Source organism: Choloepus didactylus, chromosome 27 (assembly GCF_015220235.1).
Source record: "Choloepus didactylus isolate mChoDid1 chromosome 27, mChoDid1.pri, whole genome shotgun sequence".
NCBI classification, from domain to species: Eukaryota; Metazoa; Chordata; class Mammalia; order Pilosa; family Megalonychidae; genus Choloepus; species Choloepus didactylus.
The window spans coordinates 18,241,344-18,257,594 of NC_051333.1; the positions used below are offsets into that span (position 1 = coordinate 18,241,344).

General features: G+C 37.0%; 1 protein-coding gene across 1 annotated transcript in view; it reads right to left on the minus strand.

Moving 5' to 3' along the window:
• The window catches only part of LOC119521689 (zinc finger protein 260), a 129,351-nt gene that overhangs the window by 68,796 nt on the left and 44,304 nt on the right, over nt 1-16,251 (minus strand). Inside the window, exons 4-5 of the mRNA XM_037820266.1 lie at nt 16,091-16,217; nt 2,344-3,740 (exon numbers count right to left, since the gene is read on the minus strand). Of these exons, the coding sequence (XP_037676194.1) occupies nt 2,344-3,740; nt 16,091-16,217 (1,524 nt within the window). The remainder of the gene's footprint in view (nt 1-2,343; nt 3,741-16,090; nt 16,218-16,251) is intronic.

Consider the following 16,251-nt stretch of genomic DNA (forward strand, 5'->3'; position numbering starts at 1 on the left):
CCCTTATAAAAGGCTTTATCTCCTCTTTGCATTGCGCAGTCGACTTCCGTGAATGAGATGCCTGCCTGGCCTGAGACAGCCATCATGATCTATCTCTCCATGACTTCTCACCCTGTAAGTAAACCCTGAATAACAGTTTATGTTATCAGAAAATGCTCACTGTCTTCTTTGGCCTCTGGACTGGCATGGCCCTCTTGGGCTGCAACAGATATATTTTATTCATTTATGATTTCAAAAAGTAAGTGTCAAGACACATGGTTATTTTGTTTCTGTCATTTATTTTCTGTCTGTACATAAGGTTTATACACCTCATTGTCTAAATTTGTTTAAAGTGTAAAGAAAAAAAAACAGGGCAAGTAGTCATGGAGTATTACATCAAGAAGAGGAAAGTTAATTATCACTGATGATTGCTCAGAACAAACAGGTAGAGAGGTATCCGATAGTAAATCAACAGTGGTGGTCACATAATATTTCAGTAAGTAGCATGTTCAACTCTGTTTCAATCATATGAAATAGATAAATATCTTAAAAGAAAAGGGCAGTAACTGAGACTCATTTCCTTACTGTCAAGATATGAAGAAGCTACCAATTATATATATTTTAAAAGACTTACTTCAATAAAATACTAGTAAAGAATACTTAAAGATAACATAGGTCAGTATATCCAGTGAGAGAATGGCTTAATAATGATCACACAAAACTTCAACGAGTACATAATTTCTGGAAAAGACCCCAATTTCAAAAATTAAAATCTAATGAATGATGGTGACACAAATGTAATTAAAAATAGGTACTTTTCTTATAAAAATCTAATAATTAGTGGCTCATGATCACAAAGATTGTTCTAAGAGATGGAGGAAAGCTAAGACTTGCAACATTGGCTCTCTGTTACTGTCTCTACTTCTTCTTTTTTTAAATGAGTTAAGAGAGATTACAAAAATCAAAGAAGCTCTACCATTGTTTAACTGCCCAAACCCTAGTGAGGTAACTTTGAAAGGAAATAAAAATAAAAATTATAATGAGAAGACAGAAACCAACTGAAACCATAATAACAAAATATAGGTATACCTTTATTGTGCTTTGCTTCAATGCACTTCACAGAAACAGTCTTTTTTTAAAAAACAAATTTAAGTTTTATGACAACCCTGAACTGAGGAAATCTATTGGCACTATTTTTCCAACAGCATGTGCTCACGTCATGTCTCTATGTGACATTTTAATTGAGGTATGTACATTTTTTAGACATGCCCATTTAATAGACTACAGTGTAGTGTAAACATAACTTTTACATGCATTGGGAAACCAAAAAATTTGTGACTTGCCTTATTCAGACATTAACTTTATTGTGGTGGTCTGTAACCAAACCTGCAATATCTTCACTATCTCCAAGTTATGCCTATAATTGTAAACTTAACATGAGTTCGGTGATCATTTTATAAACATTGCAATAGATGTGAACTTTTCTCTCATTTTAAAGGTGTTTAACAAATTTAAGATACTGACAGAATGGGTTGTAATTTTTATTAAATATTTGAAAAACCTCTTTTCATTTTGATACTGGCTAGTACTACCTGAAGATCAAGATCAAAAGGCTCCTTAAGGGAACTGTGTTGTGGGAGATATTTGGGAGAATCTGTTGTGTCCAAAGCAAACAGAAATTCAAAAAGAAGTCAACCATGTGATGAAAATGGAAAGCAGATCACACACCTATCATTAAAACAAAAACAACAGGAAGCAAAACAAAATAAATACAAAAACTATGCAGAGTCATAAGACTTTCAGACCACATTGTATTTAATTGGGAGTTCTAACTCTGGGAGGAGGTAAGTACACCATATATAACAAAAAATTAGAATGCAAAAACATGTATTTGAAAAATAATATAAATCAGTAAACCAAAAGCAACAAATAGAAAAAAAGGGCAAAAGCACAAACAGCAAAGTCATGGTAAGCTAAACATGCCTGGACAAGAAACTCGTATCAAAAGATATTCAAATCACTAATACTTAGGGTAATTCATATTCCACACATTTCAGAAATGGACTTATTAATAGGGATCATCACATGTCAACGGATGTTAAGAACTGTTTGGCAATATCTAATAAAGTGTAAAGTATATATCACCTATGATTAGGAATCCACTTCTAAATATAGTGGCCAAAATGTCTGAAACAGATTTTTAAAATGAGAGATAAATCCCTTTGATTACTTCTTGTTAAACACACAAGTGTTTTTTTTTTTTTTTTTCAGTGAAAAACAGAAACAAAATACCTTTATACACTTTCATTAAAATAATTTCTTACCGGCATGAATTTTCTGATGTCAAATAAGCTGCCTACCCACACTAAATGCCTTCCCACATTCTTTACATTCATAGGCTTTGTCACCTGTGTGAATTCTCTGATGTTTGGTGAAGGATGAACTATGTCTAAAGGCCTTCCCACATGCCTTACATTCATAAGGTTTCTCTCCTGTATGAATTCTCTGATGTTCAGTAAGGGCTGAACTATGTCTAAAGGCCTTCCCACATGCTTTACATTCATAGGGTTTCTCACCACTGTGAATTCTCTGATGTTGAATGAGTGCTGAAGTAAGTCTAAAGAACTTCCCACACTCCTTACATTCATAGGGTTTTTGACCACTGTGAATTCTCAGATGTCTGGTAAGTTCACTACCTACTCCAAAAGCTTTTCCACATTCCTTACATTTATAGGGTTTCTCACCAGTATGAATTCTCTGATGTCTAGTCAGGGATGAACTATTTCTAAAGACTTTCCCACACGACTTGCATTCATAGGGTTTCTTACCAGTATGAATTCTCTGATGTCGAGCAAGTTCTCTACAGACTCCAAAAGCCTTTCCACATTCCTTACATGCATAAGGTTTCTCACCAGTATGAATTCTCTGATGTTCAATAAGCTGTGAACTAATTCTAAACACCTTTTCACATTCCATACATTTGTAGGGTTTCTCACCAGTATGAATTCTCTGATGTTCAGTAAGCTGTGAATGAAATCTAAAGTCCTTGCCACATTCCATACATTTGTAAGGTTTCTCATCAGTATGAATTTTCTGATGTCGAGTAAGTTGTGCATGTATTCTAAAGAATTTCCCACAGAATGTGCATTTATATGGTTTCTCGCCGGCACGAGTTCTCTGAAATGGAGTAATTTCTCCAACTACTCTAAACGTTCTTCCATATTCCTTACATTTATTGCACTTCTCATCATTATGAATTTTTTCATGTACACTAAGGTCTTCATAAAAACTAAGCATCTTCCCATATTCCATATACTTACAGGATTTCACAGCTGTGTGAATTTTCAGTTGTAGAGTGTGTGGGTCATCCACACCAAAGGTTTCCCAATATTTGTTACATTCATATGTCTTCTCACCAGTAAGTACTCTCTCATATTCATCAAAGTATGAGTCATAACTAAAGACCTTCCCATATTTCTTATATTCATAGGCTTTTTCACTTTGATGAATGCTCTGATGTAATGTAAAAGATTTTTGATTCTTATAAATGGGCACTTTTTCAGACATGGTTTTCATTTGACTGTAATATCCCACTTCAGGTCCTTGTAGTTCACTCCTGCTTTTACTTTGCCAGACATTTCTGAAAATGGAGCTTTGAAGGCCAAGGGATTTATTTTCCATTTCCTCCCACTGAGAACTATTGTTTGCAATAATGTCCTCTCCTACAGATAAACTCTCTGTCTCATATTTGGACTCCAAATCTGGAAAAAAGAAGAAAGACAAATTTTCTTCATACATCACAAAAATAATTTTAGAAACCAGAGAAGACAAACTGAAAATAATTCATAATATAAGTGAGTGACTAAAATACTGTTAAGAAATTGGAACAAAAGCAAGAAGAGCTCAGAGAATGGTAACAACATATTTAAGATTTTGAGATTTGTGATAAGAGAAACAGATTAAGTCAGTGAATCTGAACTTTAGGTTTTAATCATCACCTGATGAGCTTATGTACTGGTAGTCAGGAACCCATCCAGATAAAATGAACCAATATCTATAGTAATAGGAACCAGTCATCAGTATCTTGTAGAGATACAGGTAATGCAAATCAAAATCTGATAATCCATACTAACAATTTTTTTGATAGTTTCTTTTCTCTTACAACAAAATCCAAATACTTTACCATAGATAACAAGGTGTTGTTTATAAGACCTCGTTTTAATCCACTGTCCCCTTTCTTCTAATCTTTTTTTCACCTTTTAGATTAAGCCACATTTCTCATCTTTTACAGCTACCTACAGGATGTTTAATCATTCACAAATAGGCTTTTTGTATGGCCAGCTCCTTTTCATTGTTCAGATCTGAAAGTTCCTACACTTAGAAAAGGATGTACTAATAAATCTAAGTATTTCCATATTCCAATATCTAGTTATTCCAATATCTATGTCACTATTCCAATATCTAGTTCCTTGTCCTCATATCCTCTTTTTCAATTGTGTATTTAGTAATTTTCTCTTCTATTATACCATTTCTTTCTTTATTCCTTAAACTCCATAAGGACAAATGCAATAATTTCAAGTGCAACTAAGTAACAAGCCCCAAGGACACAATCGTTAATAATTATCAAAAAATAAATAATCGGATGAAAGGATTCTAAATGAGAATAAAGGTAAATATTACAAAGATAAAGATAAGTCACCAGAGAACACAATTGATTATCAAAATCATTATATAACTATAAGAATAATGCAAAAGTTATAGTATATATCTCCCTACCTCCTAACCCTCACACTATACTACAGTGATTATGTATACATATTATACTGAGATATATACGTACATAGATAAACATGCATACATACAAATACATACATGTGGTGGGTATTTATAAGTGATTCTCTAATTGCACCTCCATTTACACATATTGGTGTCTCCACAATTGCTATGCATTCCCTCGTATGCAGAACTATGATTGCTTTTCTTCATCCCACATATCAAGATAATGTTTTATTTCTCTTCAGAAGCATTTTTACTCTTATTCATCTGCCCTACTGAAATCCCAGAATATTTTTTCTTCATGCTTTTTCCCAGATATTCCTTTCATTTTCTTATAGCCAAAGCCAACCATTGTTATACTTCCCAAAAAAGTATCACAATGATATATACCTTTTGAAATTCTGAACAAACGCTTGGGGCTAAAAAAGGGAAATAGCTAACAATGATATTGAGAAAGTCATATAAGGTGGTTAGAGTATAAGGGACTTTGTAACAGAGGATTTGTTGGGCATTGGCTGGAGGTTGGCAATCAGATGAGGGAACAGCCTAAGGAAAATCCCCAGTGACAGATGAACTTTGCAAGATATGGGGCAAGAATAATTTCCCATGACTGAATTATGTTATGTGCAATAAAGGTGAAATAATGCAAGCACCATTGTTATTTTACTGTAAAACAATAAAAACAGATAGAATGATAATATCAGTAAATCAAAAGCACTTTCACTTAGAAATGAAGAAATTCTCTACTAAATAACTTTCAATGTGAAAATGTATTTAAATTCCAAAATTTTTAGAGAGCCATGATAGTGAAAACTTTATAACTTAGAATCTATGGAACTCAACTATGTTGGTTAGATAAAAAATCAAGATTTAAATGCTTACATTAATAGAAAAATGAAAGAATGAAAATAACCAATGTATATAAGCCACTCAGAAAGATAGAAAAGAACACAGTGAACTGAAGAAAAACTAAAGGGAAAAATTAATAAATATAGAAGTGGAATGAATTAGAAAATACATAAACAGCGAAAAAATTTAAAAAATAAAAACGGGAAAGAACCATTAGAGTGGGTATTTTTAAAAAGGGTATAACAGTTCTATGCCAATAAATTGGAAAATACAGATTAATCATTTTCTAGGTAAATAAATATTCGAAATTAACCTCCGAAGACACAAAAGTAAAAAGATCAATTTTCTTTTGAGATAAAATTGTTGAAGACTTACCTCCCACAAAACAAAAAGTTGCAAGCATGACTATTGCCCAGGTTGTGGTCTTTAAATGCTGTATCTGCCTTAATGAACCAGGGCTCTTAAAGAAAAGGTCTGAATCATGATCTGGAACAGGGACGGTACAATATGTACCCTGGACTACTGTGTCAGAAAGCAAGGAAGTTTTAAAATATTAATGAATCATGTCAGAGGACACAAATCACTTGAAGGAGCTTAGGCAAGGCCACTATATTGATAATACAAAAATCAAAGCAGGGGTGGGCCAAAATGGTGGAGTGGTGAGGTGTATGTTTTAGTTACTCCTCCAGGGCAGTAGGTAGAAAGCCAGGAACTGCGTGGACTGGCCACTGCAGAGCAATCTGACTTTGGGCATACTTCATACAACACTCATGAATACGTGGAACTGCTGAGATCAGTGAAATCTGTAAGTTTTCGCAGCCAGGGGACCCGCGCCCCTCACTGCCAGGCTCAGTCCCGTGGGAGGAGGGGCTGTCAGCACTGGGAATGAGGAGGGAGAACTGCAGTTGCGGCTCTTATCGGAAACTCATTCTACTGATCCAAACTCCAAACACAGATAGACTGAGACCAGACACCAGAGCATATGGGAGCAGCCAGCCTGGCAGAGAGGAGATAGGGATAGCAAAAACAGCAAGAAAAACCCAAAAATAAAAGCGGAGATTTTTGGAGTTCTGGTGAACATAGAACAGGGAAGGGCAGAGCTCAGGCAAAGTCAGGCTCATATGCAAATCCAGAAGACGAGTTTCTTTGTCTGAAAAACAGGTTTCTCTGCTCCCTGGAGTGTTCCTTAATGGCCCTAATCTCCTTGTATCTTAGCATTTCAATAGCCTATTAGATCTGCAAGGAGGGCCCTTCTTTATTTTAATTTTTTTTTATTTTTCTCTTTTTCTAAAACAGTTACTCTAAGAGGCCCATTACAGAAAGCCTCAAAGACTTGCAATTTTGGCAAGTCAAAACAAAAGCAGAACTAAAAGAGCTCTGAGACACAAGGCAACAAGTCCAGTGGCTTAGAAAATTCGCTAAACACCACAACTTCCCAAGAAAAGGGGGGCATACTCTCACAGTCATCTTCCTGGTGGGCAGGGAACACTCCTGCCAGGTGCTGGCTCCACAGCCCAGAGCTGCCCCAGACAACCCAGTGTGACAGGAAGTGTTTCCAACAACATACACACACACACCACAAAATTGGGCGTGGACATTAGCCTCTCCCACACCCTCAGCTGGTTGTCCCAGAGTTGGGAAGGCAGAGCTGTGTGAATTAACACGCCCCATTCAGCCATCATTTCAGCAGACTGGGAACATCCCTACACAGCCCAGCAGACCAGAACCACCCTGGGGGGACGGCACTCACCTGTGACATAGCAGAGTCATCCCTCAACAGAGGACCTGGGGGTGCATGGCCTGGAAGAGGGACCCACTCGCAAGTCCCAGGGGCCATACGCGAATACCAAGGACTTTTGGGTCGGCGGCAGAGACAAACTGTGGCAGGACTGAACTGAAGGATTAGACTATTGCAGCAGCTTTAAATCTCCAGGAACACCAGAGAGATTTGATTGTTAGAGCCGCCCACCCTCCCTGACTGCCCAGACACAAGCCCCATATGCAGGGCGGGCAACACCAACTACACACGCAAGCTTGGTACACCAGTTGGACCCCACAAAACTCATACCCTCACTTACCACAAAGAAAAAGTGGGAGAGAACTGGCTTGAGGGGAATAGGTGGCTCATGGAAGCCACCTGCTGGTTAGTTAGAGAAAGTGTACTCCACGAAGCTACAGAACTGACAAATTAGAGATAAGGGTATTAATTGGTCTACAAATCCTAAAAGCATCCTATTAAGTTAAGCAAATGCCAAGAGGCCAAAAAACAACAGACAATTTTAAAGCATATGAAAAAAACAGACAATATGGATAACCCAAGCCCAAGCACCCAAATCAAAAGATCAGAGGAGACACAGTACTTGGAGCAATTAATCAAAGGACTAAAGATGAACAACGAGACCATGGCACAGGATATAAAGGACATGAAGAAGAGCCTAGAAGAGCATAAAGAAGAAATTGCAAGAGTAAATAAAAAAATAGAAGATCTTATGGAAATAAAAGAAACTGCTGACCAAATTAAAAAGATTCTGGATACTCATAGTATAAGACTAGAGGAAGGTGAACAACGAATCAGTGACCTGGAAGACAGCAGAATGGAGAATGAAAGAACAAAAGAAAGAATGGGGGAAAAATCGAAATGGACCTCAGGGATATGATAGATAATATAAAACGTCCAAATAGAAGGGGAAGAGAAGGGTAAAGATCTAGGAAGAATATTCAAAGAAATTGTTGGGCAAAATTTCCCATATCTTCTAAACACCATAAATATACAAATCATAAATGCCCAGTGAATTCCAAATAGAATAAATCGAAATAAACCCACTCTGAGACATACTGTGATCACACTGTCAAATACAGAAGAGACGGAGCAAGTTCTGAAAGCAGCAAGAGAAAAGCAATTCACCACATACAAAGGAAACAGCATAAGACTAAGTAGTGACTACCTAGCAGCCACCATGGAGGTGAGAAGGCTGTGACATGACACATTTAAAATTCTGAGCAAGAAAAATTGCCAACCAAGAATCCTTTATCCAGCAAACCTCTCCTTCAAATTTGAGGGAGAGCTTAAATTTTTGACAGACAAACAAATGCTGAGAGAATTTGCTAACAAGAGACCTGCCCTACTTGAGATACTAAAGGGAGCCCTACCGACAGAGAAACAAAGAAAAGAGAGAGAGATATGGAGAAAGGTTCAATACTAAAGAGACTCAGTATGGGTACGTTAAAGGACATTAATAGAGAAAGGGAAAAAATACCTATGACAAACATAAACCAAAGGATAAGATGGCTGATTCAAGAAATGCCTTCACAGTAATAATGTTGAATGTAAATGGATTAAACTCCCCAATTAAAAGATATAGAGTCACAGAATGGATCAAAAAAAAAAAAAACCTGAACCATCAATATGTTGCATACAAAAGACTCATCTTAGACACAGGGACACAAAGAAATTGAAAGTGAAAGGATGGAAAAAATATTGCATGCAAGCTACAGCCAAAAGAAAGCAGGAGTAGCAGTATTAATCTCAGATAAAATAGACTTTAAATGCAAGGATGTTATGAGAGACAAAGGAGGCCACTACATACTAATAAAAGGGGCAATTCAACAAGAAGTAACAATCATAAATGGTTATACACCCAATCATGGTGCCACAAAATACATGAGACAAACACTGGCAAAACTAAAGGAAGGAACTGATGTTTCCACAATAATTGTGGGAGACTTCAACACATCACTCTCTCCTATAGATAGATCAACCAGACACAAGACCAATAAGGAAACTGAAAACCTAAACAATTTGACAAATGAATTGGATTTAACAGACATATATAGAACATTACATCCCAAATACCAGGATACACATTTTGTCTCTAGTGCTCACAGAACTTCCTCCAGAATACATCATATGCTGGGACATAAAACAAGCCTCAATAAATTAAAAAAAAATTGAAATTATTCACAGCACATTCTCTGACCACAATGGAATACAATTAGAAGTCAATAAAAGAAAATTCACAAATACCTGGAGGTTAAACAACACCCACCTAAATAATCAGTGGGTTAAAGAAGAAATAGCAAGAGAAATTGCTAAATATATAGACAAATGAAAATGAGAACACAACGTACCAAAACCTATGGGATGCAGAAAAGCAGTACTGAGGGGGAAATTTATAGCACTAAACACATACATTAAAAAGGAAGAAAGAGCCAAAATCAAAGAACTAATGGAGCAACTGAAGAAGCTAGAAAATGAACAGCGAACCATTCCTAAACCAAGTAAAAGAAAAGAAATAACAAGGATTAAAGCAGAAATAAATGACATAGAGAACAAAAAAACAATAGAGAGGATAAATATCACCAAAATTTGGTTCTTTGAGAAGATCAACAAGATTGACAAGCCCCTAGCTAGACTGACAAAATAAAAAAGAGAGAAGACCCACATAAACAAAATAATGAGTGAGAAAGGTGACATTACTGCGGATCCCGAAGAAATTTAAAAAATTATAAGAGGATACTATGAACAACTGTACGCCAACAAACTGGATAATGTAGAGGAAATGGACAATTTCCTGGAAACATATGAACAACCTAGACTGACCAGAGAAGAAACAGAAGACCTCAACCAACCAATCACAAGCAAAGAGATCCAAACAGTCATCAAAAAGCTTCAGACAAATAAATGCCCAGGGCCAGATGGCTTCACAGGGGAATTCTACCAAACTTTCCAAAAAGAACTGACACCAATCTTACTTCAACTCTTTCAAAACATCGAAGAAAATGGAACACTACCTAACTCACTTTATGAAGCTAACATCAATCTAATACCAAAACCAGGCAAAGATGCTACAAAAAAGGAAAACTCCAGGGCTATCTCCCTAATGAATACAGATGCAAAAATTCTCAACAACATACTTGCAAATCGAATCCAATGAGATACCATCTCACATCAATTAGAATGGCTGCCATTAAACAAACAGGAAACTACAAATGCTGGAGAGGATGTGGAGAAACTGGAACTCTTACTCATACTTGCAAATCGAATCCAAAATTAAAAAAATCATACACCATGACCAAGTGGGGTTCATTCTAGGCATGCAAGGATGGTTCAACATTAGAAAATCAATCAATGTATTATAACACATTAATAAATCAAAAGAGAAAAATCAAATGATCATCTCAATAGATGCTGAAAAAGCATTCAAGAAAATCCAACATCCCTTTTTGGTAAAAACACTTCAGAGGGTAGGAATTGAAGGAAACTTCCTCAATATGATAAAGAGCATATAAGAAAAACCCACAGCCAGCATAGTACTCAATGGTGAGAGACTGAAAGCCTTCCCTCTAAGATCAGGAACAAGACAAGGATGCCCACTGTCACCACTGTTATTCAGCATTGTGCTGGAAGTGCTAGTCAGGGCAATCCGGCAAGACAAAGAAATAAAAGGCATCCAAATTGAAAAGGATGAAGTAAAACTGTTTGCAGATGATATGATCTTATATCTGGAAAACCCTGTGAAATTGATAATACAGCTACTAGAGCTAATAAACAAATTTAGCAAAGTAGCGGGATACAAGATTAATGCTCATAAGTCAGTAATGTTTCTATATGCTGGAAATGAACAAATTGAAGAGACACTCAAGAAAAAGATACCATTTTCAATAGCAACTAAAAAAATCAAGTACCTAGGAATAAACTTAATCAAAGGTGTAAAAGACCTACACAAAGAAAACTATATAACCTTACTAAAAGAAATAGAAGGGGACCTTAAAAGGTGGAAAAATATTCCATGTTTGTGGATAGGAAGAATAAATGTCATTAAGATGTCAATTCTACCCAAACTCATCTACAGATTCAATGCAATCCCAATAAAAATTCCAACAACCTACTTTGCAGACTTGGAAAAGCTAGCAATCAAATTTATTTGGAAAGGAAAGACGCCTCGAATTGCTAAAGACACTAAAAAAGAAAAATGACGTGGGAGGACTTACACTCCCTGACTCTGAAGCTTATTATAAAGCCACAGTTGTCAAAACAGCATGGTACTGGCACAAAGATAGACATATTGATCAATGGAATCGAATTGAGAATTCAGAGACAGACCCCCAGATCTATGGCCAACTGATCTTTGATAAGGCTCCCAAAGCCACTGAACTGGGACATAACAGTCTTTTCAACAAATGGGGCTGGGAGAGCTGGATATCCATATCTAAAAGAATGAAACAGGACCCCTACCTCACACCCTACACAAAAATTAACTCAAAATGGATCAAAGATCTCAATATAAAGGACGGTACCATAAAACTCCTAGAAGATAATGTAGGGAAACATCTTCAACATCTTCAAGACCTTGTATTATGTGGCCACTTCCTAGACTTTACACCCAAAGCACAAGCAACAAAAGAAAAAATAGATCAATGGGAACTCCTCAAGCTCAGAAGTTTCTGTACCTCAAAGGAATTTGTCAAAAAGGCAGAGGCAGCCAACTCAATGGGAAAAAATTTTTGGAAACCATGTATCTGACAGAAGACTGATATCTTGCATACATAAAGAAATCCTACAACTCAACGACAGGAGTACAGACAGCCCAATTATAAAATCGGCAAAAGATATGAAAAGACAGTTCTCTGAAGAGGAAATACAAATGGCCAAGAAACACATGAAAAAATGTTCAGCTTCACTAGCTATTAGAGAGATGCAAATTAAGACCACAATGAGATACCATCTCACATCAATTAGAATGGCTGCCATTAAACAAACAGGAAACTACAAATGCTGGAGGGGATGTGGAGAAATTGGGATTCTTATTCATTGTTGGTGGGACAGTATAATGGTTCAGCCACTCTGAAAGTCAGTCTTTCAGTTCCTTAGAAAACTAGATATAGAGTTATCCTTCGATCCAGCGATTGCACTTCTCGGTATATACCCGGAAGATCTGAAAGCAGTGACACGAACAGATATCCGCACGCCAATGTTCATAGCAGCATTATTCACAACTGCCAACAGATGGAAACAATCCAAATGTCCTTCAATAGATGAGAGGATAAATAAAATATGGTATATACACACGATGGAATACTAAGCGGCAGTAAGAAGGAACGATCTCGTGAAACATATGACAACATGGATGAACCCTGAAGACATAATGCTGAGCGAAATAAGCCAGGCACAAAAAGAGAAATATTATATGCTACCACTAATGTGAACTTTGAAAAATGTAAAACAAATGGTTTATAATGTAGAATGTAGGGGAACTAGCAATAGAGAGCAATTAAGGATTGGGGAACAATAATCCAAGAAGAACAGATAAGCTATTTAACGTTCTGGGGATGCCCAGGAATGACTATGGTCTGTTAATTTCTGATGGGGATAGTAGGAACCAGTTCACAGAAATGTTGCTATATTAGGTTACTTTCGTGCGGTAGAGTAGGAACATGTTGGAAGTAAAGTAGTTATCTTAGGTTAGTTGTCTTTTCCTTACTCCCTTGTTATGGTTTGTTGGAAATGTTTTTTTATTGCATTTAAAAAAATTTTTTTTGATAAAATTGATTAAAAAAAAAAAAGCTAATTAAAAAAAAAACAATGAAAAAAATATGCAGAGCCCCCTTGAGGAGCTCGTGGAGACTGCAGGGGTATTGGGCTTCCCCACCTTGATGGTTGCTGATGTGCTCACAGACATAGGGGACTGGTGGTTTGATGGGTTGAGCCCTCTACCATAGGACTTGCACTTGGGAAGACTTGCTGCAAAGGAGAGGCTAGGCCTCCCTATAATTGTGCTTAAGAGCCTCCTCCCAAATACTTCTTTGTTGCTCAGATGTGGCCCTCCCTCTCTAGCTAAGCCAACTTGGCAGGTGAAATCACTGTCCTCCCCGCTACGTGGGATCAGACACCCAGGGGAGTGAATCTCCCTGGCAACGTGGAATATGACTCCCAGGGAGGAATGTAGACCCGGCATCGTGGGATGGAGAACATCTTCTTGACCAAAAGGGGGATGTGAAAGGAAATGAAATAAACTACAGTGGCAGAGAGATTCCAAACGGAGGTAGAAAATTTGAAATGCACCATTTGAGGTAGTTAATTAGATAGTCATTTAAAGGTCATGGTGAAACATTCTTCCTGCCTTTCCCAATAGAACTACATTTTCAGTTTACCAAAGAGCATGAGGGCAACTAATAAGAAGGAATGACTGATTTAGAAAAACATTACTGATTCAGATGAGGATTTCCAATTGTTATAAAAATCATTATGTGAATCACTGACAGGAAACTGTATATCCACAAATTGCCAAAACATGATCAAACAGATTACTTTCTGACTACACTGTGTGAATTAACTCTGCCCCCATAATTCTCTCTCCCTCTTTTTTTTTTTGAGATACCATATTTATTTAATATGGAACATTCAAAACTGGTTCCGCTCTTAGAAACTTTTAGTTATGAATCCTGATGCACAGGAAGGGACCCTAGGACAGAGGTCATTTTAATAAAATGTACATTCTGCTGTTATAATGACTTGGACTTTTACCCCAAATGTCTGTGTGATCCTCCACCCCTCTGAGGCAGGCTGGACCACATGCAAGGCTCCAGAGATATCTTTACCCTTTTAGTTGAGGACCTCTAGTTTTCAGATAATACAAAGAGTCCTCTCTCTCTCCTTTTTCCCTCCTGGATGTGATCTTCTGAACTTAGTATTTTAAGTTCACGGAACAATAAATCTCTGAAGAAAGGCTAATGGCATCTGGGCTTCCTCTGTCACATGGGAAGGCTCATGGCTGGAGTTTGCTGGGCCTCTCCTGGGTTTAGCTTCTGGTTTCGGTGACTTTCTCCAAACTGTCTCTGGGCTTCTGTCTTAACTTCTCCCAGGGGCAAACTCTGGATTACATACATTTGCTTCTTTCCCATAATTCTCTTTTGCATTACCCTGCTTACTTTTCTTCATGGCACATATCAGTATATATAATATATTTTCTATTTATTTGTTTACTTGCTTATTATACATCTTACCTACTAGATTGTCAACTCTGTGAAAGCAGGATCTGTAATGGTCTTGCTCTCCACTGTACTGATGGGGCTAGCGCAGTATCTGGCTAAGTGTAGACACTAAATAAACCTTGAGTATGTGAATAACCATACTTTTTGTCAGTAGAGGCAAGTATTTAAGTCTAAATACAGAAAAGGAACTGGAATACAGTCGGTTGCATTGGGAATGATCTTAATTTGCTTCTTCAGGTTTCACAGGCCTTTGAAGGGAGTTTCCCAACAAAAACATCACAAGGTCCACCTCCTCTCTGACCAGGTGGGCTTTCTCCTCTGGTGATGGCTTTCTTTGCTTCATCAGCCCTCACTCACCTGACCCTGTCTTCTTGTCACATCCTTTGCAACCCTCCAGAGCTCCTTTCCTTCCTCCAATCAGATGATCACAACTGGCTTACAACTGGAATATCCTCCTTACACCAAAGAAAGGTGATAAATGGTATTAAAAAATTACAAGAAAAATATCCAATTCTAAAAAATGCTTTTGAGAATTGGTTAACTTTTTTAAAAATAAAGTAAAAATAATTTTGATAAAGACCTCAGAGAATAGAAATGTGAGGGAATGGAAAGAACATTCACCTCAGAGTGACCATAGAATTATGAAGCATTAAGAGACCAGAAAGGTAAAGAAAGGTCCTATTTTATTTAAACCTAAGCTTACTCTATCCTGAGAGGCAGTATAAAGTAACAATTAGGAACACTGCTTTGGCTCCAGACTGCCTGGATAGACAACCTGCTTCTGATCCTAACTGGCTATGTAACCTTGGACTCTGTGCCTCAAGTGATCTCTTCCATAAAATGATAAAACCAATAGTATTCATGTCATAGTATCATTGTCAGAATTAAATGAGTCAATATATTTAAAGTGCTTAGAACAGGGCCTGGTACAAGGCAAGAACTATGTTAAACTGAGAGAAAAACAAATAGTTTAGTAAGACATTAAAAGGCCCTTGCTGGAATACTGTTTTAATGTTAAATGCAAAGTTCTTTAACCACAAAGCAGGTATAAGACAATATTTGTGGCAGGAAATGAATTTGAATTCTGTTTTTCAATCCACCAAAATATAAAGGGTAGAGATTCTTTAAATAATCAGAACAAATCAGGACCCAGTGTTTACCTTAAGGTAGGTAAGAAAAATAACATAAAACATCTGTCACAATTCTAAGCTCAAATACAATATAACATCTTAACGGTTATGCTGTCAGTGTCCCAAGAGTGTAATCCTGCTCCCTGGGTATCAAGGAAGGTAAAAGTACATGAAGGGTCTCAGAAGATATGAGCATCATGAAGAATGGTGAAGGTGCTAATGGAAGCGTCATCTGAAACGAAACAAAATTCAACCCATTCCCTTGGAAAAAAGGAGAAGAAATCCACCTAGTTTCTTTAAGATAGCCTTGAGTTCAGTGAATTCCAGAGAACATATTCTAAATTATTTGAGACAGACAGATTTACCCAATGAAACCAAGTTGCTGTAGTTCTCCATCATCACATCCCAGTACAAGTCCCTCTGAGCAGAATCCAGATATTCCCATTCCTCCTGAGAAAAGCTGATGACCACATCCCTGAAGGTCACCAATTCCTGAAACAAAAAGCCCATATATTAGAGGTAAAAT